The 27,630-nt window shown below is 37.9% G+C and overlaps 1 protein-coding gene and 1 long non-coding RNA gene across 5 annotated transcripts in view; one reads left to right on the plus strand and one right to left on the minus strand.

The window, feature by feature from the left end:
• Positions 1 to 27,630, minus strand: part of CCDC141 (coiled-coil domain containing 141) — a 167,743-nt gene that overhangs the window by 23,265 nt on the left and 116,848 nt on the right. For 2 of the 3 annotated variants that reach the window (XM_063088567.1, XM_063088560.1), the window contains exons 9-17: positions 23,746 to 23,887; positions 21,969 to 22,088; positions 20,094 to 20,285; positions 14,680 to 14,859; positions 9,253 to 9,432; positions 8,564 to 8,689; positions 6,595 to 6,783; positions 5,256 to 5,435; positions 3,330 to 3,479 (exon numbers count right to left, since the gene is read on the minus strand). In XM_063088567.1, coding sequence (XP_062944637.1) covers positions 3,330 to 3,479; positions 5,256 to 5,435; positions 6,595 to 6,783; positions 8,564 to 8,689; positions 9,253 to 9,432; positions 14,680 to 14,859; positions 20,094 to 20,285; positions 21,969 to 22,088; positions 23,746 to 23,887 — 1,459 coding nt within the window. The remainder of the gene's footprint in view (positions 1 to 3,329; positions 3,480 to 5,255; positions 5,436 to 6,594; positions 6,784 to 8,563; positions 8,690 to 9,252; positions 9,433 to 14,679; positions 14,860 to 20,093; positions 20,286 to 21,968; positions 22,089 to 23,745; positions 23,888 to 27,630) is intronic. The other variant, XM_063088574.1, reaches the window with a different exon arrangement.
• On the plus strand, positions 1,926 to 26,328 carry LOC134371745 (uncharacterized). 2 transcript variants are annotated; one of them, XR_010022875.1, is made up of 4 exons: positions 1,926 to 2,515; positions 3,095 to 3,206; positions 19,370 to 19,489; positions 23,616 to 26,328. It is a non-coding gene; the product is annotated as an uncharacterized LOC134371745 (long non-coding RNA). The 2 variants fall into 2 exon arrangements; XR_010022876.1 differs by lacking the exon at positions 3,095 to 3,206.

Below are 27,630 nucleotides of genomic sequence, written 5' to 3' on the forward strand. Positions count from 1 at the left end.
GAGCCCCTAGTTACAAATTTCCATTTGGAAATATAAAGGTAATTCTTTTGGTCAGGTTGCAAGAAGAAAACATGCTCAATATTGACTTATTACATTTGTAAATGTAGACTGGTAAAGAATGAGTGACTAATGATGTTATTCTGTCATGTGATATGGCAGAGAAATGTCTATAATGCTTTGTGTACTAACAATTCAGACAAGAAAATATATAGTAATATTCAACATTCAAACAAAATATATTTTTGTGTGGAATGGGTGGGAAAAAAACATAAAGTCTGGCAATCTGAAGCCTGTTAGTAGGTAGACATGGAGAAAACAAGATTGTACAATTTCCTATGCATAAAATTAGAAAAAAACCCTTTTTTGCTCCAAGATAATCAAGGCACAAAACCATCATACTATGTCTTTAAAGAATATCACATCACACTAAAAAAATAAAAATCAGATTACAACACCTTACGTTACTTTGCTTCAGGTATCGAGTCCTTTTCTAAGGGCCTTTGGTGCGGTTAGGACCACGTAAGTGAGCTACAGCATAGTCAAGAAAGAAATTTTTGTTGAAATAACCAAATGAACTATTCTATTATATGAGAACATACAAACATCTAACAATTATATCAGAAAATAGGGATAGAAGAAGAAAGTGTTGAAAAAGGATACATTTAACATCAGAACACGCAGTGGTTGAATGGGACTAAAACATTATGTAAATGGCGAATTCTGAGTTTAGCAAATGACAAGTGTGTTGGTGCCCAGCAAATGAGCTCTGGCCTGAAGCTGACTCCCAAGCACACTATGAACAGAAACTCTACAGTCTTCTAGCACAATGCTAAAATGAAAATCACATACACCTCAGTTTTCTCAACTGAAAAATCAAGATGTTGAACTAGATATTCTCTAGAATCTACAACAACTCAAAGTCTGTGAACTTTCAAGAAGTACCTTCAACGTTTTGGAAGCAAAACAGTGTTTTTAAAAATCAAATTAAAAAACTAAATGCTATGCTTGGCCTAGTACCCTGGCAGGATATTTTATCTTATTTTTTTCTATACAGAAAATAAAATTATTGCAACACATTGCATTTAATTTTACATAAAGTTTTAAGTACCTATACCCAAAGACTAATAATAATAATAATAATGTCAATGTCGTATATGATTACCACGTTGGAAATTAACCATCTATTTGTGCTCTGATATTCACAATATAAACTAGAACACACAGATCTTTATTTTTCTAAGGGGCACTGAAAATATTCCTTCCGATTATTTCCCATTACGTTCAGAAATTATACTCTGACATGCCTACTATACACCTACAAAAAAAGCAAAGGTGAAAAGGACCCAAGGTTTTCAAAGGTCCTTTAAATGTGAAACTTACATAAAAGATTAGTTGGATTTGAAGTAGAAGCAAATGGGAAGAATATCTCTCTTAATATTTAAGAGCATGTTGAAGTGATAGCTGATTCCTAAATCAAACCCACACGTATCTGGTTGCTCATTCCTGCTATGGTACAGACAATCCTGGGGCATTCCTACTATGACTGGAAGGTACATCTGTTGTCCTGGCTGGCTGGCTCCTCGACAGGCTCATCATGAGGCAGGCCCTGTAAATAGAGCCCCTGTTGGAAGGGCGTGAATAGGGAGACCCAGCTCCTCAGGGAGATGGAAACCCGAGCCAGAGGGGGCTGGGAATAACCCTTAGCCTGCTCCACTTACGCCTGCAGTAAATACAGAGCTGAAACATCACTGCAGGGAGGGAGATTTTGACAAGATAAAGACAAAAAGAAGGAGGGGGAGGAAGAACAGGAGAGGAGGTGGGAGATGGGGAGAAAGAGGGGATGGGATGGAATAGGGGGACGTGGAGGGGAGGAAGGAAGAGAGGAGGAAGGAAAGAAAGAAGATAAGTTTGGGGAAAGACTGTAAGAAAAATGTTTCTGTGGCTGCAAACCCAAATTCTGTAGCCTTATTTTCTTTAACAAGACCTGACGGAAGCGTAAGCTGCCCCACAGGAACGGAGGAGGCATTCTATTGCACAGAGTGCAGCTACAGGATGGGTCCAACCCTGAATGAGTTAACGAGTCCCTAACCCGACCTGACTGCCTAGAACACAAGGATGATCAAAAGCTCCACAGTTGCGCAGCCCATTGCTAAAACGAAAATCACTGTCCTGTGGCACGGGATCCACAGGGTCACTCCTGCTCCCTTCCTCTCTCACTTTCCTTCCAGCTGTGCTTTCCTGCACTTGCCTGTGGTCTGCAAAAGTGTGGCCTGCAGGAAAGGACACTTCAGTGCTAGGCCACCACTCAAGTTGAGTTACTCATACTTTAGTCCATGCTTTACTGTTGTTTGATGGTGCTGGATATTTGCTGGGCCTAGATTATATAATCTGGGCATCAACAGAAAGTTCAGGAAGGATTACCAACTTCTTTTCCCCCACCCCCTTCCCTAATGGACTTATGGCTTAATGGACTCAGAAACACTTCGCTCTAAATGAAGATGAATCTGAATTACAGGTATCTTTATGTTCTGCTGTCAATTCCCAGTTAAGAATTATGACCCTCACTGTTGCGATCTGTGTTTTGTTTTTTCGTCCCAGAACAGTAAACCTTTGAATGGAAAGCTTAGCCAGGGGAAGGAGGGGGTTGCAGTTCAGTAAGTGTCTAGGGCTTTGGGGTTGCTTACAGTTGAGAGGGAAGAGGTGGGATTGCGCGTGTGTGGTGGGTGTGGCCACAGAGGATCACTTTTATGTGTTCTTTCTTTTTCTCTGAGAGTTGTTTTGCCAGAAAAGTCACTCAGTCTGAGTAAATATGAAACCAGCCACTTGACTTTGGTGATAATACTCTGTAGCCTCTGAAGCAAAGAGCCTGCTCCCTGGCACTTAGCACCCCTTCATCATGAGTCAATGGTACTTAAATAGAATGTCAGCAGGCTGGAGCTGGCTGTGCGGGGTCAGTGTCACCCTTTCCTCTGTGCCCTGAAAAAGCTGTATCCACTCAAGCAAATGGCTGCTATAAGGGTTTGAGGAGGGGGGAGGAGGGGAGGGAAGCAACAAACAAACAAAAACAGCCAACAAAACTAATACTACATTCTAGGTTTTTCTATGTATTGACAACATACATATTGACATCAACAAGTTTGGAGACATGGAGTTTACTCAAAGTTTCAGAGCCCTGAGACCACTACTCAGAAGATTAGAGGACATGGGTGAGAAGAAAGTCTTCTGATTCACTGTGCATGCGCGTGCACACGTGTGGACATTGGGATGCATGTTTTAGGTTCAGAGCAGCTTTTGGCCACGTGTCAGCTCTCATCCCCCCATCCCCCCACCTCGTTTATCTCGTCTCTTGCAGTGCAGTACTCCAAGCTGCGGGCCAGGCTGTGGTCATGCTCCTGGGCTTTGGCACGCCAGGTCATGCTGTCCTCCTCAAGGGTCTCCAGCTGCTGCTGCAGGCTCTTTGCAGAAACACTGGAGCAGTTCTAAAAATGAAAAAGTGGATGTAGCACAGGAATGAAGGGAACAGATGAAACAGCAATGAGACGAATATGCTATTTACCTGCATTATGAAACTCATAAATGACATATTTTTAAAAAAGAAATAGGCTCCTGATTTATTTTACCTTAAACATATTGGAATATAATTATTTCAGAAAGAAGCCAGACACCCAACATTATAGGAAAGACATTTCTAGTCTCAAATCTCTAGTTTTGGAGATTTGCTTATCACACCCACCTCCTCAAAGACACCATTCATTACAAGGTATAATTTTTATTTCAAAAGGCATAAAATATGCATTAGAAACATTCAGCTTCTGCACTATAATTTTCCTGTCAACTTGAGCTTAACCTCAGTTTCATTATGCAAGTGCTCCAATCTCTACTCAGCACAGGGGTTGCGAGGTCAAGGCCAGACAGGAACTGAAGAACAATTTACATTATTTGTGCAAAGAGAGACTTCTTCTTTTCTTTTTTCTTAAAAATAAATTTACTAATAAAATAAAACTCTTTAAAATGAAAGCTCTTTCCAGGCAAAAGCAGATTCTATGAACGGTAACAGATACTTTCTGTCTCTGTCTTTCAGTTTAAAAATATATAGTTGAGGTTCACTGCATTACATACAGTATACGGGATATCTTAAATGAACTTTAACATAAAATTGGCCATTATGATTTTATTACTGTTATACATATGATAGAATAAACATAATCTTTTCTCCCCTCAAATTAGGAATTTGGAGGATTTTTTTTAAAAAGAGCCCAGTGTATTATTTATGAAAATTTGATCTGGAAATACTTCCTTATCTTTTAGGCTTCTCTGGTGAAGTCTGTTCAGTGGCATAAAGCAGATCCGATGACTACTTCCCAGAGTCCTGGCTGGAGCCAGGAGGCTTGGAGTCTTCTGGGCATTTACGGATAAGGCAGCCAGCTTCTCTAGGCCTCATATTCTTCATCTATAAAAGGAGGGTCCTGGCCTAGATGAGCTCTGAGATCTAAATGGTCTTACAGATCTGCAATGCTAAAGCAGCACCATCCAACAGAAATATAATGTGGAATATAATTTTAAATAATTTAAAATTTTCCAGTAGTCATATTAAAAAGTAAAAAAGAAAGAGGTAAAATTAACTTTCATAATATAGTTTATTTAACCAAATATGTCCAAATATTTTAATATGTAACCAATATAAAAAAAAATTAATTTTTTTCATATTAACCCTTTGAAATCTGGTGTGTATTTTATACTTTGAGCATATGTCAATTATTACTAAATTTCTATCAGAAATATTTAATCTGTATTTAAATTTCATAAAATGTATAGTTTCAAAAGTAGATTGGCATACCCAAGTTGTTCCTAACATACTTAAAAGTTTTCCAATAACTATATTGGGAATAAGTTTTTAAACTTAAATTTAAATTTAAATTAATTCTAATTAAGTAAAATTAAAAATTTAGTTCCTTAGTTGTATTAGGCACATTTCAAATGCAAAAAACTGACTGCCATACTGGACTACAAGGCTCTACGATATGAATATGCTTTTTAAAAATTAGCATTAGAACAGTATTATAAAATAAGACTTTTATATCCAGATTTTCTCCTCGATTTTTTTGTCATAGTCTTTTGTTACCAGAAATAACTACCTCAATCGTTTAATGTATTCTTAAACATAACATATAGAAGCAATCTGTGTGGTTTCTTTCATGTTACATCTCAAGTCCCAGCTAGAACTAGGTATAGATGAGGTGTTCTAAGATGCTTACAGGCCGCTGCACTGATGAGATGAGGCCTACTCCTAAGGAGAGGGCCAGATTACAGAGACGGTCCACATGAGCCTGCTTGTCCTGAGAGTGACCGAGGTAAATCTGGGCCTCGTGAACATCATCCAGTTCCTTCGTCTGCTCTAGAAACTCCAGTTCTCTCGAACTGATGAGATGTCCCAGCTGGAATTTAAGACATTAATAATAATTAACCTGGGTTTCATATGAAGACAGATTTTTGTTTTAAAACCCTATTTTCTTGTTCTTTTTTTTTTTGTCTTTTTCATGACCGGTGCTCAGCCAGTGAGTGCACCGGCCATTCCTATATAGGATCCGAACCCGTGGCGGGAGCGTCGCTGCACTCCCAGCGCCGCACTCTCCCAAGTGCGCCACGGGCTCGGCCCTTGTTTTTTGTTTTTGATGGCTGGCTCGTATGGGATATGAACCGTTGAACTTGTTGCTATCAACACCATGCTCTAAACAACTGAGCTAATTGGCCAGCCCCCAAAATTATTTTCTATAATACATTTTGCTAGGTGGTCAAAATGCTGCTGAGTCCATCCATTACTATTCGTGTTATAGCCAAATAAATGTTACAAGGCTGCAAATCCGTTAGGGTGAAATTGAGTGGCTAACATTGTCAGTTCTTAAAGAAGGAAATACTCTTTTTGGTCATAGCCTAAAACCTTAGCAAGATCTAGGCCTGTTATCTTAGTCACAGAGGCTACTTTAAAGGGCTATCAGTACTCCTCCATTTTGTGTTAATAGAGGCTAAAATAACTATAAAGTTTTTGCAAAAAAAAAAAAAAGAAAAGAAAAGCAACCAACAAATATATGAGCAACTCCTCAATATCGGGTACTTGAGATACAAAAAAATTGGACTTGATTTCTGCCTTCAAAGAGCTTATACATGAGTGAAAAAAAAAAAGCTGCATTTATCAAACAGCAATTAAGAATCAAAATGCCAGATGTGTGGAGTAAACAGTGACAGCTCCAGAAATTTAGAAGAGAGAGAAATCATTCCAAGTGAGATAGGATTGTTGGAAGGAGGTCCAGAGTTTAGTCAATAGAGAAGAAAGAGAAAGCCTGTCAGGTAGTGGCAGCCTGAGAGTCAAGGGATGGAGTCAGGACTGTGTGTGCCATCTTGAAAGCCAAAGAAAAGCTCAGTATGGCTGGAACGTCAGGGACGATAGCAGCACAGTGAGGGGTAAGTTAGAGGCCAGATTGTGTAAGCTTCTAATACCAAGAAAAGAAACTTGGCCTTTATTTATTATGCAATAATTAGCTTTTAATTTCATAGTTTAAAATTCAGGACCTTTCAGACATCCACTGTAAGGCCTACCTTCTCCTTGACTTGGAGGAACTGGACAATCTTGTACAGGATATCCTCATAATCTTGGATTCTCTCTTTCTGCTTTTGATGGAGATGAACAAGGTCTTTCAGTTGTTGAGACCTTTCTTTCATGGGGGCTCCTCTGCCACTTATCTCTTCTGATTCTTTCATAATGTACTGAACCTCATCATTCAGTTGCTAAAAAATTGAAAGGAATTTTAAAAATTCAGCTTTTAAAGAGCTTTTTGCTCTACAACCGACAATAGAAAGATCTAAACAATGAATCATTTTCTCATTTGTTAACAAACACTTATGAACCCCCCAAATCTGGGCATTGCACTAGATGTTACGGATACAGTGTTGCCACCTCATCTTTTCGGATATTAAAAACAAAAATTATGAACAAGTCAAAAAAAGTGTTTTAAAGCTAGATAGGAAAATGAAAAGTCTTGTATTCCTATGGTATACCAAATATTCTAGTCATCTGTTAAGTAAATGTTAGATACTTTATGAAGTTCCATGATCATCTTTGACACTTAACACAGACTGGAATCAGGTGGTATGTCTTGAACACCAAGAGAAGATAAGGGCTTAAATACATCAGGACAATTATTTGTGCTCTGTGAGAAAAGAATGATTAGAATGAACCACCAGCTGACCAGCACAGTAGATAGGCTGCTTTAAAAGAGGTCATCGCATAAACCACAAATAGCCACCACATGTAGGGAGGGATAAACTACCTTCCCTTTTTACCCAGCCCTGCTCAGATATCCCTTATAGGAATCCAGATTCTGGAGTAGAACTTGCAAAAAGTGGATGACATAAAGAGGATGCTGTTCTAATTTCAGGAATGAATCTTGGATCAAAGGTAGACGTAGCGGAAATGATTTACGTGAAGGAGATAATTTTCAGAAGAATGAACTAAATAGGTTCTTCAAGTTCAAATCAAGGATGTAGGCATCTAATATCTGAGCACCACAATGACAGACCTAAATATGCTCAGCAGTGGTTCCTGATGGTTTAGAGGAACTTACATATACACAAAAACAAAATGCAAAGAAGCATATAACACAGGATATATTAAAGAACCTAACATAGGCTAGTCACATTTTCTGAGAGTTTTGCTGAGTTTGCTGTGGGTTACAATGGAGTGTGTGTGTGCAGTGGGGGTGGGGGTGGGATGGCTATATTTTACCTTGGTTTGTCTTAAAGGAACCTACAATTAGATATTCTCTAAAGGAACCTGCAGTTTTCTGATTCTGGGATCCTCTAAAGCCAACACTTACGAAATAGTGACAGACAGAAACACGGGTCCTCTAATTGTGAAGCAAAGAACAAGAATCCAGGCAGGAGGATCATGTGACTGGCAAGCACGTTCAGCAGTTGTGTCAAGTTTAGGAGAGGCAGGGGATGGGAGGATAGGGAGTGAGTTACACAGTCAGGGGCCAGGAGCATGACTCATGGTTTTATCTCTCATGTCCTGAGGGCTTTCTGAGAGGGTGGATGGAGAGCACAGCAAAATTCTTGGGATGGCAGTAGGAGTCTGGGGTGCCAGTGGGTGGGACAGTGACATTACAGTGGTAATTTCAGGGACCAAGCTCAGTAGAGCCTCTGGGTCAGAGGTTACCCACCTTTGTTCTGAGATGTCTCCATTTAAAACACATCTATACTCACTACGAAAATAGAGTTAATATAAGCATATGTGAAAATACTTTACTAATTTAATTAACAATATAGGTTAAAATAATGTAAGATAAAAGTATACTTAGGACATTTTATAGCTTTGTGTATTAACAAGTACAGAAGAATGCAGGAAAACGGTAAGAAAAATGTGCTTTTACAGTGGACTTTTAGATAAGCAATGCTTTTGTTTAAAAAATAGAAATTCACCAGTCTGTTAAAATGACTTAGGTAAACTGCAACCAGTTTAAAAAAATTTTTTTTTAATGCACCCAAATTCATCAGTTTATTTCTTCACCTGGAACTGAGGCTTCATTTCATTCCATTTTTTTCGTAAATCTAAAATGGTCTGGAGGCTCCCTCCAAGGTCAAGTGCAGAAACAGGCATAAGTACTTCCTGAAGAAGTTTTAAGTTGTGAGTAGTCTGAAATAAACATTGTACAGTTATGCATATGTCTTGTTTGACACCTCCAGCCAATATGCTATGATTATTCTACTGATGACGTAGTGTGTCATCAAACTTTTCAATCCTCATAGGCCCCAAAGAATAAAAGTATAGGCCCTTGGTTTCCCTTACCTTTTTTGGTTTTATTGTGGTAAAATATGCATAACAAAATTTACCATTTTTACCATTTTTTAGTGTATAGCTCAGGTGCATTCACTCTGTAATACACTCACATCGTTGTGCAACCATCACCACCAACCATCTCCAGAACTTTTTCATCATCACAAATAGAAACTGTACCCATTAAACAACTCCTCATTCCCTCCGTCCCTCCCCCAGCCCCTGGTTACCTCTATTCTGCTTTCTGTCTCTATGAATTTGACTACAGGTACCTCATATAAATGGAGTTACACAATATTTATCCTTTTGTGTCTGGTTATTTCACTTAGCACAATGTTTTCAAGGTTCACTCATGTTGTAGCTTGTGTCAGAATGTCATTCCTTTGAAAGGATGCATAACATTCCATTGTGTGTTCCCTTACCTTTTTAAGTTTCTCTTTGAATGCTCCCCACCGCTGTTTCACAGGCTGGCTTTCAGTGGCTTTAAGTTGCTGTGACATCCGAAGGTGGCTAAGTTCTTCCCTTTCTGCCTTCCGGTTTTCCATAGTGTTCTCCATGATGTACACTTTATTTTTCACATTTAATATTTCATTCTCTTTTGCCTGTTAAATTAATAATCCACATAATGGCTTTGCTTTCCCAAGAGATACACCTTTCTGCATACAACTATTTTAGGAGGCAAACACTTTATAACAGCCAAAGCAGAGCACAGTTTTGATATCCAGACAAGTCTGAATTCCTTGTGCCAAGGCACAGTTAGGCTCTCAGAACCTGTATTCTATGCTTGCACATCAGGTCCCAAATTCTTCAAGACCCAATGGTGTCTGAGTTCCCACCTAGGGTCTAGTGATTTCCTGGGGTACAAAGGGTGATTTAATGAGCACTGGGATCTAGAAATTTTGAAGTCAAGATTTTTTTAATACATATGTTTTGAAGTATATGCCACCTTTTATTTAACACACATTAAAATATGTCAACATCTCAGTATCAAGCAGTAGGAGGGGACTGATTGTTCTGGACCTCTGTTTTCTTCTTTAAACTATCCCTTTGTATATATTACAATTATTTTAAATTTCCCTTGAAGTTCCTTAAGTTCCTTCATTTTCTGAGAACTGAAATATGTATCTATACCTCTACATTCATTCACAACTCTGTTGTGCACCAGAGCACAATATCTAAATTTAAAGATTTCATTTTCCAAGTTTCATATGTTCTGGCTAGCTGGTTTGTAATCTTTTAAACAATGGTTTTAAACAAGGGGAAATCCAACTGGAGACAAAAGAATAAGAGTGATAAAGACTAAAATCAGGTGCTTTATTTCTGTATAAACATAAAAAAATGCAGAGGAACATTTATTTAGCAAAACAATAACTTTTTTACTTTGATGGCCAGGCTTTCTCAATAAATCCTCAAATTTCTAATGGATTTCTAGAATCATGATGACAGTGATTGACAGCATCATCAACACTGAACAGGATATTTTAGATACAGGCCACTTTATCTTTTAATTATTTAAAATTTTAACTTTAAATGAGATTTCCCCCATGAATTTGTGGATCTTATAAGAAAATGATATATTCTGTAATTATGAAGAACAAGATCCAAGAAATTATGAAAGATATTAGACAAGTACAGCAGAACTCACTGCAAATTATATTTATTTTTATCTATGCTATAAATAAAGTTGAGGTATCTTTCACATATTATTAAGCAACTATTAACCAAAATGTAATATCTTATATAATTTAACATAAACTTGGAAATTGCAGCACATTGACAACAACAATCGGAAGTATATAGTGGTCTGAGTGAGGTCTAGTAAACAAAGAACTATAGTAGGATTTGTTTTTGTCTAACGAGAAGGATCTAAGAAAAATGATCATGTATTTGGCAGACTCAAATATTTTGGCCACTCAGGAAGATTAAATACTTTGCCTGAGGTCTAGTTAGTAAACACAGTACTCATTTTACTCCTGTGTAGGGCATGGAAAATTTTGCCATGATCCAGTCTAACTAGGCTAATAAATTTTCCATTTTCTATTTAGATTCATGCACAGTTAATGTTTCTCTGATGTCTTGCTTTCCAAATACCTAGGTAACAGGAAGGCTGTATCCTGAATAGCTGTCTTAGTATTCACCACTCTAAATTAATGAATTGGCAATTTCATTAAGATGTCGGCCAGGATTCTAGCCTGAATCAATTTTTCTGATCTTGATGATTTTTAAATGAACTAAAAGATTTTCAATTTCAAGCTTGAAAATGTGAGCCACACAACCCAATCAAGACCAGAACACACAACTGATTATGCCAGCTGGCCTCTTCCTTCTTAACAACTAAATGGGTTACCACATTTCAATGATAATGTTTGTGTAAAAGCCTAAAGGCCCAAAAGATATAAAGAAAATTTTAAAAATGTGTTTTACCAAAAAAGTCATATCTCAGAATTTCACTAAACCAATAAAGTTAACTATTTATGTGGGCTTTAACTTTTCTCAATAACAACGAACTTATTTATCATATGCCAGTAGTAGACCTGGGGTGAAAGTAAGCATGTTATATCAAGATAAAAGGCTACCAAGGCATCGTAGTAAAATACTATTTCTGAGAACTCTCAATGGGCATTTGAATATTATAATAGACTACATTTATTTAGAGGTAGATGCAAAATACAATTTGAAATGGATTCTCACTGCAGGTCTTTAAAATATGAAAATTGACTGCACAGTCTTATACATTCTAATTAAATAATGAAAGACTTCTGGGTAGGTCGTATTAGCCAGTGGCAGAGCAGTGCTTCTACTTAGAACAACTAGAAAAGCTGGACAGAATGCAGAAAGCATCTATTTGAAGGTAGCAGAGTGCTACTGTACTAACAAGAACTAGAGAGGCTGAGACTCCAGAGAGGAAAGAACCTGAGAATGGTGAGCTCTCCTATCACCACTTTTACCCCAGGAGCATTTGCCAATTCTGTGCTGATAGAAGGTGGATAATAGAGACTTTCCTGGTTCAGAAAAACCAATGGCGGACACTTGAGGGCTTCAAGCACATAGAAATCTTCTAAGGACACTGACAAAATACTGGGGCTTTACGGGGCAGTGGATTAAAAAACCTACGCAAAAAGCCTCTGAAAAGCAGAGTGGGTTTTTTTTTCAGCAGTTTTCCAAAACAAAGATTGGAATTTTGGACCTGCCAGGGGCAGAGAATGCAGAGAAAGCACCGAGCTCTTAGTTGAAAACTCTCAAAGTTAGAGGTGAACAGAGCAGACTGAGCCTTGACGGGACGACACAACAGACTTCACACTGCCGGCTTCTGATGGGTTTAAGTGATCTCCCTCCCACCCGCACCCTCCCAGAGAAAGAAGGTGAGCCTTTCTAGAAGAAGATAACACCAACTGGAGCCCCTCCACTTTTTTACATAATGCCTGACATTTGATAAATATTCATTAGTCCTGCCAAAAATATCAGGACTACATGACTAAAAACCAGGAGAAAAAGTAGACAATAGAAACAAGAACTTTAAAATACCTGGGATTAATATGACTCAAGAAAGTGTAGGAAAGATGGAGAAAGTGAGGACCAGAAAGAGAACTTCATCGACAATTTAAATCTGATTTTAAAAAGAACTGTACATTCCAGAACTAAAAAATAAAATTCCTGAAATAAAGTTAATAATAAAAGAGTAGATTTTAAAAAATGCAGTTTGCAAATACTTGAATTCCCTTAAGAACATCAATTAGAAACACACACAATCAAGAGATAAAAGATGATATATAAACCAAGGAAAAATGTAAAAGATGGATATAGCTAGATGGATAAACAGATAGATAGTTAATATAAGCTTTAAATTTTCCAAATGAAAAATAACTTGATTATTTTCTACCATGAAGCACCTGTATAACATAGGAACATGGACAAATTGCTTAGCAAGTGTTCTGTGATGCTTAAGGATAGTGTTAGATAAATTGGAACTACTTAATACATATTTTGTTTCCACATAAGTTTAACAGGAATGATTTTCAGACCACAAAAGTTGAAACAAAGAAGATAAAGAGAAAATTGTAGCTGAAAGTAGATGAAGGCGATTAGAACTCTTCCAAATGAATTCAGGCTCTGGACTGAGATTAATCACATCCCAGGTACTGAGAAAATTGTAGATGTCAGGTAATCTTTGAAAATATACAGAAACAAGAAGGGCCAAGAGTTAGAGAAAGGAAAATGTCCTGATTTTCAAAAGGGGAGAAAGGATGGACTGCCCAGTTTATATACTGGGAAGCTTCGCATTGAAAACCAGTGCCATAAGTTCATCACTTATCAAGCACCTTGTGAGCATTTTGGAAAGAATGCCTTGATCACTAGGAGTCAACCTGATTTATGTCAAATAATACTTATGTAATTGATAGGATACTAGGCAGGTAGAAATTCTTTTAAGCAATTTATTTGAGAAAGTTTCCATTATAGACTTAAGAAAATGATTATGAAGTAGTGGTTAAATTAAGGTACTATTGGGAGTATTCATGAATGTTTAAAAAACTGGTTGATCAAGAGAGTGCTTCATGAATTGGAACGTCAACCTGCCCTTTGGACATTGTTGTTCAAGAGCTAATTGCATCCATAGAAGGCTTCCTTGTCAAATCTACAGAATTAAGCCTACGAGAGATCGATAATATAGAAAATAGTTTAACAAGATGGAATCATGGGTGAAGACTAACAAAATGAAATTAAATAAGAAGAAATATAAAGGCCTGCATCTGTATGAAAAAGATAAATGGCTGACACAGATATAATACGGGAGAGACCTAGCCTGGCAGAAGCTGCAATAACAATGTTACGGGAGTTTTACTTGATCATAAGCTTGATAGGAACCAGCAAAGTGAAATTATTGGTGAAAATGTTAGCATAATCTTAGATTCCATTAGTAAAGACTAACATCCAGTTTATTGTACTCTGTGCTCCAGTTATACTTCACTCTTTGATTATATTTCATGAATTATTTTGACAAATCAGAAAATGTTAGGAAGGAGGATCAGGAGGGAGAGAGAAATGAAGCTACCTCACAAATGACAGAGAGGACTAAAAGAACCCAGATTAGACATAGCAACTGTTGTCAAAGTTGGAAGGACTCTTATGTGGAAGAAAAATCAAATCTGAATACTTTTTTTGATGCTGTGTAGCTACAGAGGATGGGTATGAGATATGCAGAGATTTAACATTTAAAAAAAAGTTTTCTAGTGGTAGTCATTTTCCAACAGTGAAATGAACAGTTTTATTAGGAAGATACTTGAGGCATTGAAGGAGGTGTGGAATTAACTATCTTTTAATAACAATAGAGAACTTTATATGGGTCAGAGGTTGATATAAAGATCCTAGAATATTCTACAGATGTAACTCAGGACTCCTAAAGTTTAGGGTACATTTCTAAATGGCATGGAGCTTCGCTATAGAAAGATCTGCTATAGTAGGAAATTCTTCAGAATGAGGATTCATCCCAGAAGTTGTCTCAGCCACTGGAAATTTTGTGAGGACTTTGTGGCATGCTCTCAATGTAACTCAGAACTTCTGGGTGGAATTCTGAGGACTTTATATAATAATAACAATGTTGCATTTGGATTACAGTCACTTTTTCTTCTTCATAGTTAAAACAGCCTGCATGTTATAAACTAACAAGGGCTCTAGAACCAAGTAAGCATGTAAATGTTGATTGAGCTTTGGGACTGGTCTAGGCTGAATGAAGCTAAGGAGCTTCCTAAGCCAGCACTGCTGATAATAAACAGTTGAACTTTTGAATTTATGATTTTGACTTTGACAAGTAATCCTTATAGAAGGTGTGACTCATTTAATGTCATTCTCACCATATTTATTAAATTAAGAAACTCAAGCCCTAGGTCTTGGGTTAAAAAACTCTTCTTTAAAAATAGCTGCCACTGCTTCTCAGCTGAGTCAGACCAATATCCGGCTTTAGCATCATCCTCTTCCTTCTGAGAGATTTCAGTTTGATAAAACTCCTTTAGGCTCTGAAACTGCTCCTCTACCTAAAAAAGGAGAATATAAATAACAATTAAGAACACTTAAAAAACAGTTTTTAAGAAAAAGAACACTAGATTCCAATAAAAGCCTATATTAAAACTAAATTCTGAAACTGCATTTTCAGAATTCTTTAAATAATTGTTGAATATTGTCAATTTACTGAAAAGGTATGAATATCTATTTAGATTGCTGACAGACAGGACTACCAATGAGTATTAAATTAAGCTGACAAGTTTATTACTCATAGAAACTACCTATTGTAGCCAAAATCATATTATGACTTTATATCTGTATATACTTTGCAATTTGGGACCATTTATGTCAAAGAGCAGTGTGGTTCCATTTAAAGCATAGTTTTATAATTCGGAATAAAGACACATATATACAGTCAAAGAATCCAAATCAGAAAAAAATGTAAGTCAGTGAAAGATTATCAGTGATTAGCAAATCACAATTTACTTCTACTCAGGGGTAAACCATAATAAAAGAGCACAAATAATTATTAATTTTCTGTATGTCTTAATATTAAGCTGCCTCCATGAGCTAATCTTATTAAGATACATTACTTAGCCTCCCTAGCTAGTATTATTTTCTCATTTGCTAACCAATATAAGCATACTAGCTTATTTTAAATCACTCCCCTTGAGCAGAGTTTCTAAAAATCAAATGTGTCTGTAGAACTGTAAATTAATGTATAATTGAGTGATGTAGAAATTTCAGGCAATGGTTAGTACCTATATTTTAAAGGTTTTAGCATCATTTTTCATTTAAATGAACTTAATAGGAGAGCCTGAAAATGGCTCTCAGAAGCAGAAGTTCTCTCAGTTCCATATTCATGCCACCATGTTTTGCTGATACTGTTTCCTTCAGCCCAAAATGGTCTTTCCTCAATTTTAATCATTCATGAACTAGTTAAAATGCTACCTCCTCCATGGAGCCGTCTAAGATTCCCTAGTAATAATTCATCATTTATTTCCCTGGGTACCCAAAGATAGCTCTGGGAGAAAGAACAATAAGAAAATAATTTGCAGTAAGCAAATTATTACAACACAAAGACAAGTATACATGCAATGTTATGGGCACACTGAGAAGAGACGACCAATGCTATATAAAGTAAATAAGGAAGAGCTTCTTCCCAAAGGAAGTGACATTTGATGTATGTCCTGATGAATTGTTCAGGGTGAGAGGGAGGACAAGAGGATTCCAGACAGAAGGGATGACATGTAAAGGCACAAGTGTGAAAACACTGGCCAGTTCAGAGGACAATAAATGATGTTATTATGGGTGAAGTTCAGGTTGCACAAGCTGAGTGGTAAGAAAGAGGCTAGAGGGATCATTGTGCTGGGATCGAGCCGGCCAGCAGGTTTCACTTGTTTTCCATTGTAACAAACATGACTGTGACACATTCTCATTAGTGTAAAACAGATGGTAGCTACCACAGTGACTCAGAATCAGCACGACCATCATCAGTGCTTCACCGAGGCCATGCGCTGCAGGCTGGGTATGAAGGTGACGGGACGTGGATTATGTGCACTTCTCAAAACATTAACTTTAATTCATTCTCTTTTCTAACTGCTCAAAAAAGCCTCTTTGAATGCAACTGAGAATGATGTCATTATAGGAATTCCTTCGAATCTGCTCTAGTTTATTTTTTAACTGAATTAATGATAGAGTTGAATATTTTGCCCATTTTTGGTAAAAGTTATTTGCAACTTGCTTCACTAATCACACTTGTCAAATACTTGACTTTCAAGAGGTAACATGATCAAATATGCTCTATATGGCTTTAAAAAAATTTTTTTTTGCTCCACAAAAAGGAGGAGAGAGTGAAGGGAAGAATTATAGGATGCAGAATCTATAGGCAGAAGACAGTTTCATCAAACTAGGTAAAAGACGATGAGGACCTGAACCAAGGAAGTGATGGTGCAAATGGAAAGGAAGGGGAGTTCAGAAATCTTTTAGGTTGGCTCAATAGACAGACACGGGATAGCATAGCCTTTGAAGTAGGAAAAACGAAAGGGGGAGGGATTAGGTATTAAACTTCAGCTTTGATATTTACTAGCTGCTGGGTCTAGCATATCTACCTTCTCAGAACCTCAGTTTCCCTCATTTGTAAAATGGGAATAATAGTAACTAAAACATAGAGGTGCTGTAAGGAGTAAATGAAATCAGGAATGAAAAGCACAGTGCCCTAGTACAAAGTAAGTGCTCATTGAGAGAGTGATTAGAAGAGACACTGAAGCTTCTACCTAGGACTTCTGTAAGGGTGGTGTGGAGTCATTAACCCAATGCTGAAATACAGGAGGAAAAGCATGTTTGAGGAAAAGGTACCAGTGTGTTTGGTTGAGTTTGAGGAGCCTGTGGGATTTATGGTAATTGAAAGCATGGGTTTGGAACTTGGAAGAGTTGGGGCTGAGGAACCACTGTTGAGTTATTGGGGAATCAAAATCATTTGTGGGGATGTGATTTTTGTAGGGAGAGTGGGTACAATGTGCAAAAGGGCACAGGCAAGAACTCTATGACCCACCATACTTCAGGAACAAAGCAAATAAATGAATTAGGAAAAAGGAGAAGGAACAGATAAAGTAGACAGGATGATTCCACTTCTGTGAAATAACCAAAAAAAGCAAATTTACAGAGACAGCGAGTAGATCAGTGGTAGCTTAAGGCTGGGGCTGATAGCCAGGATTGACTAACAGTGTGCACCAGGGCTTTCTTTGAGGGTGATGGTCATATACTAAAACTGGAGTGCCGCAATGGTTGCACAATTCTGGAAATACAGTCATGTGTCACTTAATGACAGGGATATGTTCTGAGAAATGCATTGTTAGGTGGTTTCGTCATTGTGCAAACATCATAGAGTGTACTTACACAGACCTACTACACACCTAGGCCATATGGTATAACCATTATAATTTTATAGGACCACCATCATATACGTGCTCCATCACTGACCTAAACATCTTTATGCAGCATGTGGCTATATATTCAATATCATCGCACATATGAAATAGGTGAATTTAATGCTATGTACATTATAACTCAATAAATCTGTTTTTTAAAAAAGGCAAAAGAGGTGAGAGTGGGTAACTGGGTTGATAAGTGCTGCAGAGAGTTTTTAGGATGAAGACTGAAAATACCTCATTTCATTTGTCAACCAGGTAGCTTATAAGAATATTTTCAGTGGAGTGAAGAGGTGGACAATGGTAGGATTGAAAAGGGAGTAAACTGAATTGCAGTGGGATGGGGACTGAGAAGGATGCAAGGAATGCCACCTTCCCATTCCAGGAGTCCACTTGTGAAGGGAAGGAAAATGATGGAGTGGCAGCCTTGGTCAGGGCAAGACTTTCTGGACATAACTGTAGATCAAAGGGAAGGAAGCAATGGAAAAGGCAAATTTGAATAATTAGAGGGTGGTTGCTGGAGCTAGATTCCAAAGAACATAGGAGTATACAGGAAGTGGCTGATTACTGATTAGTGCTGGACAAGAGTAGGAACCTCACTTTATTGGAGCCTGTGAAGGAGGGGTGAATATACGTCAATAAGTTTGGAAGTAGAAGGAAGTCAAGGCAGTTAGGTTCAATGGCCTCGTTTTTTTCAATGCGGCATGAAATAAGAACATCGGCTGAGATTTAGGGATGGAAACTGGGGTAAGATGCTTGAGAACTGCTACTGAATAGGAGCCAGCTACGGAGCATATGCGGGACCCAGCTGAGGCAGAGACCAATAAATTTCTAACAGCGCCAATCGGCACCATTGTATGATTTTCCACAGGAGTGTCTGGAAGCTTGGAAAGAGAAGCTGAGTAAACACAGAGCTGGACTGATCTGGTGCTGGGAGTTGGCAGGGTTAGTCAGGGCGGAAAGCAGGGAGTTGAGGGGATAGAGAGTGGAGTGGAAACGAGTGGCCATGAGCTGGCGGGGAAGAAGAAAAGCCAGAGGGAGTAGGGGAGGAACAGACTAGGAGCACTGCCAGGATTAGAAGGATGGAAGGCTCTGCCAGGTAGAAAAATAGATTTAGTCAAGCTGCGAGGACATGAGCTTCTTTTGAGAAAGAGTTGTTTGCAAAGCTAAGGCTCCAGCCCTAGCGAAGCCTGAGGTCCAAAAGGCCAGGGTGGGCCATGGAAGTGGATGCTTAACTCAAAGCTGAGAAGGTACGTTTTTGGCAATAGAGATGCAGAAAGCCAGCACTTCTTGGTAGTTTCTTTAGCATTTTAAGCCCAAATAAAAATATCCATCCACAGGATAACTCCATCAGTTGTAATACCTCTGCCTAACCAGGAGAGCTCAGGGCCAAGAAGCAAAGAGAAGTCAGACATGACAAATGATTGAGTAAAGATGGGGAAAAGGATGCAGTGAGGTTTCCAGGGACTGGGCATGGGCTTCCTCCAGAGTGGTGGGATTCAGATTATCATAAGGAGATCAGATGGAGGAGGTGTGTGTAGACAGGATGGGGGGGGGGTGTTGGGAGCATGAAAGTGTGGAAATGGTAACTGGGTACACCACTTTGTTTCAGTTGGCTTTTCCCCTGAGTGGACTCTGCTGGCTCTACGTCCCACTAAAGCAGCACCCGTCTCCCTGAACAGGAACATGATCTGCATTCACATGGGGTGCACCGGGACCAGGGTTAAATGAGGTGAGACCATAGCACTTTTCTATGACCGATACCATCCTCAAGAAACTGTGACCTTTGAGAATTGGAATGCTAGTGCACTGAGGGAATGTTAGACATTATCTAGTGTAATCCTGTTGAAATAAGGCCTCAGAAGAAGCTCTCTCCTCAAGAGGTAACTTGTTAAAAGATATCAAGCAAGACGGATCAGAGACTGAACTCAGTAGCCCATAATTGCTAATTCTGTATATTTTGAATGAACCACACTAATTGCTTAGGAATTTAAAGAGATCAATAGTTAAGTAGTTAAGAAGATGACTATTTTGAAATAATTTTGTTCTATGTTCAGGATATTATAAATATTTGTAGGACATAGTAAAAAGTGTTTCAAAGAAACCCTTTATTTGTGCATACATCTACACATACACGGTGGTAGTATTTTTTAGTAAAACAACTTCCTCTTTGAGCCTTGGTATGGTGGCTTGAAGAATAACGAGCCTATAAATGTGTATATGCCATGGGGTAGAGGATAAGGAACTACCCACCAGGGCAGAGCTTATATCCCCATAGAAAGCAGGAAGATGGGCAGAGGCCACCATGCTGCAGAAGGTCAGCACATAGTACGTACCTCCTTTGATGACTTTAGAAATGCCACATAAGTTTGCAGAACTTGTGACCTGGAGCCAATGCTTTGGCCAAGTATATTTAATTCTTCCTCTAGCAGTTTAGCTTTAGAAGAAAGTGATGCCACTCCATCAGGTTCAAATTCATTTTTCTCTGTCATGATTTTTGCAGCTGCTTCTAATTCATGTGATGTCTCCTAGGAAAGTAAAGCACAGGAGGTCAGAAGCTGGCAGTGGAATCACGAACATTCACATCCATTACTTTCTGCACCTCCATCTATTGCGATTATTAGTTGAACTCATACCAAGAATCTCCCCAATAAAGAAAGACACAACTTTCAAAATCCCAGAAAGAAAAAAAAAGGCACTTTAAAACGAAAACCATCTCAAATTATTCTTTGGCTACACTTATCTAGAGCATTCTATATTCTGTGTCACAAAGAAGAAAGGTTGCTTGGTACGAAAGCTTGTGAAACAAAATGGCAGAAATGTTTTAAATAATTTAAATAAAATAATTATATATAAGAATTGCTTTTTTAATTTTAATCATAGCTCTAGCAAATTCTTACACTAATTTTGTTACATAAGAGACGGCAAATTTACAAAACATGTTCTTTCATTTTTAATTTACAAAATAATAACGTATCAACTATGCTGTCTTATTTAAATCTCTAGAAGGGTTTTTAAACACATGTAGGGGAAAAGTTACATATCAGGCCTAAACAACCTAAAAAGCCGGTGAATTTGACTTGCTTAGGGATGTTCTCCTATATTTTCTTCCGAGTGCAGTTTCTGGCTGAATTCTAACTACTATGAATGGACAAGTAGAGGTTTTTAGGTATTACATATATAATTGCCATAGAAAGAGCCATGTAAAAGTCCATGAGGCCAAGCTAGGAATCAAGCAAAAATGAAAGAAAAAGCCTTCACTCTCATTTGCAGCAAGGAAGGATTGCTTCCCCACTTGTGTTTAATATGCTTCCCAAGTACTCTGCTGAATGAAGGTAATTTTAATTTACAAGCCCTGCTTCATGATAGCACTCTGGGAAGGAGAGGAGTGGAATCTCTCCCTATGCAATCTCCTCCTTCTTCTAAAATTCTTATAATAAAAAAAATGTAATTGAGACATAAGTTTCATTTTAAGCATTTTAAATAATAAATAAAAAACACTCCTTTTTTTAAAAAATTGGTGCGTTGTGACCTTCTGGTGGGGGCACGGTCCGTGAAGAAGGCTCTTCGCTGAGAACTGGAGTAACAGGGCTTTTCCTGCAGACCTGGGAGAGTCTGGGGAGAGGACCTGTCTTCCCTTCCCACACTCTGCTGGGGCAGACAGGAACTTCACTGCATGTTTGGAACTACTAGCTGGAATCTTTGAACCCAAGTCCCAAGTGAAACAGGTAGGAAGGAGCCAGAGAAGGTGCTGTGGGGGAGGGACACTTTCAGTATCTGAAAGTTGGGTGTGCAAACAAGGTTGTGTTTTTATTTGTCTCCAGGAATCTTGCAATAATACATGTTGCTTCTGGTAATTTTCTTTTGTAACTTGCTCTAGCAGAAAATCACACTCTTACAGAAGCAGTCTCCCTGCCTCCTCTGGCACTCCAAAAAGGAGTTGCTAATACCTCCCAGGCAAGGAAAAGGAACCAAGTGAATATGTAATACCAAGCTGTAACACTGAGCTCAGATGCCCTAATGAATGCACATATAAATATAAATAATTTATACTCACGATAATAGTATGAGTTGTAAAGTCATTATTTGCTACATACTAATTTAGAATTGCAACCCTCAGGGGAACTAGGATTAAGTTTTATAGTAACTGAATATAAAAAAAACCATATTTACAAAATCACAGCCATAATAATAATTCTTATTTTATTTACCTTAGCTTGGATATCTAGTTCTAGATATTTATTCAAAATCTTCTCTGAATCAGAAAGGCTGGAACCGACATCCATTGCATTAGAGAGTACTGGACTGATTTTCTGAATTGACATTTCCACCTTTAGGAATAAAGAATATATTGCAGTCTCAGTAATATATTTTCACATATATGTATGCATATGTGTAAGGAAGATAAATATTACTATATTTTCCCATTATACTTTAAATGTGTAATACAATTTTAATTTTAAATAGTTTTAAATAGTTCAGAATTTCATATTTTAATATTGCTGCTGTTTATATGAGGTAATACAAATGACACAACAGAAGGTATATGTGTAAAGATATTTCTTTTATTAACAATGAGATATAAGCAATCATCCTCTAAGAACTATTATCTATATTACCTACAAAGGATAATGCATTTACTAACACAGCAGCAGAGAGGAATTTCTCTGTAAGTTGTATGGGACCCAACATTTAGCACATTTTGAAGTAGGTCCAGAACATGGGTATTAAATCACCCTATGCGTTGCTATATTTAGGGCCGAGGGGATCTGGGAAAGCACCAAACCCTGTACATGGGATAGGAACACAGGGGCATACTTAGGTCATTTAACTGATGAACTTGGAGGACTACGATTTGATCTTCAGTACACACTAAACAATAAATAAAGTGACCTTGGAAGGGTTCTATCCCATTCAAGTTACTTCCTTCATCTCCTTGCTCTAACTAAAGTCCATATCCCTCAGAGTCAAATTGGCTTTGAATTGGCAATAAGCCAAGTACCAACAGCTGTTTGAGTTCCTATTGTGTTTTCCACCACCACCAAATTAGCTTGAGTCTCAAGCTCTAGGAAATGTGGCACTACAGCTGCCACCATATTTGGAATGTCCCCGGACCCAGGAATCAGAACAAGGCTCAAATTCCCAAATTTCTGGGCCAAAAATGGGTGGGGAGGCAATTTAAATACTGACATTGTTATTTAATATCCTCTCCTATTAAGTCTACTAATTCCACTCATGTAAGTTCAGGCATATAAGTTCATTGTATCAAAAGAAAATATTGAAAATTTGAGACCCAGCCTCTGTGGCAAGGTGCATAAACATTAATGTCACTGAGATATTACTTTTTTTTGCTATCTATCCCACCTATAGATAAGTAATTTTTTAGTAACTCCCTGGTTTTAGTCCCCTTTGAAAATAGGAAATAACATCCTCCCATACCAAGACATTGTATTCACTCTGCAGAGAGGATTTTCACATGTATGCTTTTATGCAGAATGATCATGTCCCTTGCACTGCTCTAGTTCAATAAAGTTTGATAATGTTGATTTATTCCTGGAAAAACCTAGAATTCACAATTTTTGGTATCTATCTGTCTGTAGTCCTTGTATGGTACCATGTTAACTGAACCTTGTGTATAATGGATCCATGCCCAGTGCCATGAAAATCAACAACCTTAGTTCAATATATATATGGTTTAGTTAACGAAGTACTGTGCAAAGTGAGGACTGTCTTTGTGTATATATATATATGTCCAGGCATGAGGTGGCAGACAGAATTAGGTATCTATTTTCTGTAACCTGGGGCAGGGATGGCTGATGAGCAATACTGAATTATAAATCTGTTTTTTTCAATTATAGGACCTAGTGAGGAACATAAGAGAAGCCTAAGGAGACATGCTCCTATCCTCCCACCATGCCCACATACTGCAATTGCCATACCATCTATTATCACCAAATTAGAAGTTTAAGTTTCATCTCATGAAACTACCTTCCTTAGGTAACCCTCTGCTGAGGCTGTTAATTGCTGTTTCTTAAGAGCAAATTCCTTGTGTGCTGAACATCGTTCGGTCAGATGATCCACTCGTCTCTGAATGCACCCCATCATCTCCTGGATGCCAGTCACCCGAGAGCTGAACAGAACAAGCCAGCTGTTAGTGCACTCTGCCCGATACGGAAGCCCCAGGAACAGGTTCTGTTTACATGTTAGGTATGAGTCAGTAAAAGTTATCAGCTTTAGGATAACAGAAGTTAAGTAGCTATCATCCTATTATAATAGAGGGCAAAAACAAACTATGTTCCTTTGTTTTAAGTCAGTCAGTCCCAAGGGGAAGATGAGTTATGGGTTTTTGCAACCGGGTCTAATGTTTTCTGAAGGCTTCGTTTGAATATTTCTCTAAGACAGTTTGAGAACCTTATGGCAAAAGGCTCGGTACATTTGCCAAGAGTTTTCCTGAGGGTGTTATTTAAAAGCTTCATTTATCTAAAGATGCTATTGGAATAGAAATGTGGATTGGCCAATTAACAAAGCATTTACTAATCCAATAGGGTACAATATTTATATAACACCAAGGTCCTTGTTCTTTATGATTATGAATGCTCAAGGCTGTATTCATTAGATGAAAACCAAGTTATCACCAACCATTAAGAATCAAATATACTTGTTCCTGAAAAAAAAAACAAAAAACCGAACCTCACATTACTATTTTTTACCCGGGCTGGCCTCATAAGAAAAAGAAAGTGACATGAGAGCTCACAAAATGAAAATGCCTTTAAAACAATGAGTGAACGTTGAGTTGGACCCCAGTTGCTCTAGTCTAAAGATATCTTAACAAGTCTCCTAATCTGTTTCAAGTGAGGCGTGCTAGCAGTGCAAGACAATGAAAGGACACTGTTGGTGGAAATGAGCACTTTCTAATTTTTCAACCTATCTCCAAGCCAGTACCTATCCTACTATTTAAGAAACTGAAGTCTTTAATTTCCCATCAGTCATTTCCTTCAAATACTAATAAAGATTAACATAGCTCTTAAATTTAATTACCCAGAGTTAAAAGAGATCTTGGAATGAGGTGTAGATTTCAGTCATTTAAAATCAAATAATTAATTTATGACTTTGTAAAAATGAATTTAATTAGTAATGAAATGAGGGCAAGCTCCTAAACCACGGCAAGGTAAAGTAACCTGACCAGAATGACAATTAGGCTGCTAAAGGGAGACACCCTCAGGTGTGTCTGTGGGCACCACAGGAGCCCCAGACATGTCTAATTGGGGGAAAAGATAAAACCACTATGAGAAATCTTATTTCTGGCACATAACGTTGCACAGAAGTTACACTTAAAACAATTAGTTTTGCATTTTAATACTCAGAGACAGTGAAGAGTATAATCAAGACATCAGGATATTTTTAGAAACTATTTTTAATGATACTTAAATCCACAAATTCTATAAAAGCTATGTATTGATAATACTAATCATATTTTGACTAGGTTTTAAACTTTGAGATATATGCTAAAAAGGCACTTAAAAACCCAGCTGTCATATATATATATACTATAGGTTCCAAGTTTTCTGTAGCATATGGAAATCTGGAATGAGAAAGATGTAGTGAATTAGTGGCACTATGGAAAGAAGGTACAGAGGACAAAGCTTGTGAAAGGAAATGGGCAAACATGGTAGAAAGGAAATATAACTGTAAATGGCAGAAAACACCATTACTGAAATAGAAGGAATTTGGAGATGATCACTAAAGTTCAAAGAGATAAAGTGGAATTGGATAAAGAACTGCATCAACCAAGATGAAAGATGCCCACTCCCACCTCTGAGTTGTCTTATGTGGTCCCACCAGAATGCCCTCTGCACCCACTGCAGGCAGGGGCTATTTCACTAACCAGACTTAGAATAGGGGCCTCTCTGACCCCAGGGAGGTATAGCTGGGAGGAGAGTACAAATTTTGAATAGGCTGCTCCCTAGAGGAAACCAGTCTTCAGTAACCAAGTCCAGCCAAGCCTCTTGGCTCCTGTTCATGTCACTCTTTTTACTCTGTGGCCTTCTCCAAAGAGTATGGCTGTCAGCCAGCTTCTTAGGCTTCTCCGTAAGTTCCAGCATGTCTTGAGTACCAGAGCTCAGACCTGCTCTCTGATTCTGACCTAAGCTTGCTCTAGCATCCCCACCCCCTCTCAAACTTCCCCGTCGAAACCCTATTTTGTCTTAATTATGGTGCTCCAACCCAACACGCACACTAAATGCAGCCTCCTCCTTGGCCATTCAAATCTAAAGTGAGCTCTCTCTCCTCTAAAATGATGTCAGTCAATTGCATAGTGCCATGGAAAATGTGGACTGTGGATTTACACTTTGCATATAAGATCTTAATAATAGCTACTTTTAATAAATTCTTGCAACAAACACGTCTCTTTGTTAAGTGCATTGCATGCATTATTTCATAGAATCCTTAAAAAACTTCATTAAGTATCAAAAAGGTATCAATAACTCCAATTTTTGGCCAATGGAACTGAGGCTCCAGAGGTGAGATGGGTTGCCCTAGAGACACACAAATAAGCAAAGTCAGGTTTCCTTGATACCCAAATATATATACTTATTATATTTAATAATTTTTATGGAATTAATCATTAGTTTTAAGCCTTAATTGCAGAAAATTTAAGGAAATATAGACAACATTGGTTTAGTTTTTACTGTAAAATACCATGACTACAACTAATAAAAACAACTATTGAGCTCCTACTGTGATAAGGCACCACTCTTCATGTTTTAAGTAGTCTCTTTTCTAATTCTCATAACAACCCCATAAGCTGGGTATAATTGTTATCCCCATTTTGCAGATGTATAAAATCAGACTGAGGAACAGAGAGGTTCAGTAACTTGAACAATTATGAAATGGCAAAGCCAGGATTTGAACCTGCTCATCTGATCTCAATGTCCACACTCTTTACCACCTCAAAGTACCTTTTCTGGGTCTAAGATACATGACATGGGGTGGGGACTATTTTTCTAGAGCTTACTCTCCTTTGATTTGAGTGTAGTTGACTATCACAGAAACTGGTTGGCCTGGATGACATGTTCTTTTGAACTTGGTTGGCTTCTCTAATGCAATGTCTGTCTGTAGTTTGCAATGTGGCCACTAGAGGGGTGTGGTACATTGTTAAAATTACATGTCTTGAAGGCCCCTCCAGCACAGAAAATGGAAATGGGGAAACAAAACCAAATCAAGCATTCCTTCCAAAAACACAATATTGCTTTTTAGCAACCTACAATTTTAATGTAATTTAAATGAACCACAACTAACCAAATATGTCTCTCTCTCTTTTTTTCAATGACCTAGGAGATTCTGTCTCATTTTGTAGTGATTTGTGCTTTATCATGTATATCCTCTGTATTATAAACGCTTAAAGGGAAAGGGGTGGGTCCTATTCATTCTTATATTCCTTGCAGCCCTGAGCATGTAGCCTAATAAATAGTGGAAGATCAATGCACAGTTTCAAATTAAATAAAATACTCTCTGATCAATATTTAAGGGAAGAAAAGACATAAATTTAAGGACTGAGAAAAACATATACACAGTTACCATACTACAAATGTCACTTGTAACAGTGTCCAATAGTTTTAAAACAATAATTAGTTTGCACTTTTGGCCACTTACAGAAGTTTTAGGCCATCCAAAGACTGCTCAATTTCTTCTTTGTTAGGCTTTAGCATTTATGGTTAGGTTCACCCAGTTTATCATGTATAGTTTGGTCTAACTGATACTTTCCTCCTCTATGCTCCTATAATAGGCTTAGAGGGGCAGACTGAACTGCCTTGTTGAGCTGTGCATTACTGACTGTCCAGTGTGTACTTCACTTTTACTTATAGATTAGAAAAT

The sequence above is a fragment of the Cynocephalus volans genome, chromosome 1, assembly GCF_027409185.1.
Source record: "Cynocephalus volans isolate mCynVol1 chromosome 1, mCynVol1.pri, whole genome shotgun sequence".
Lineage (NCBI taxonomy): Eukaryota > Metazoa > Chordata > Mammalia > Dermoptera > Cynocephalidae > Cynocephalus > Cynocephalus volans.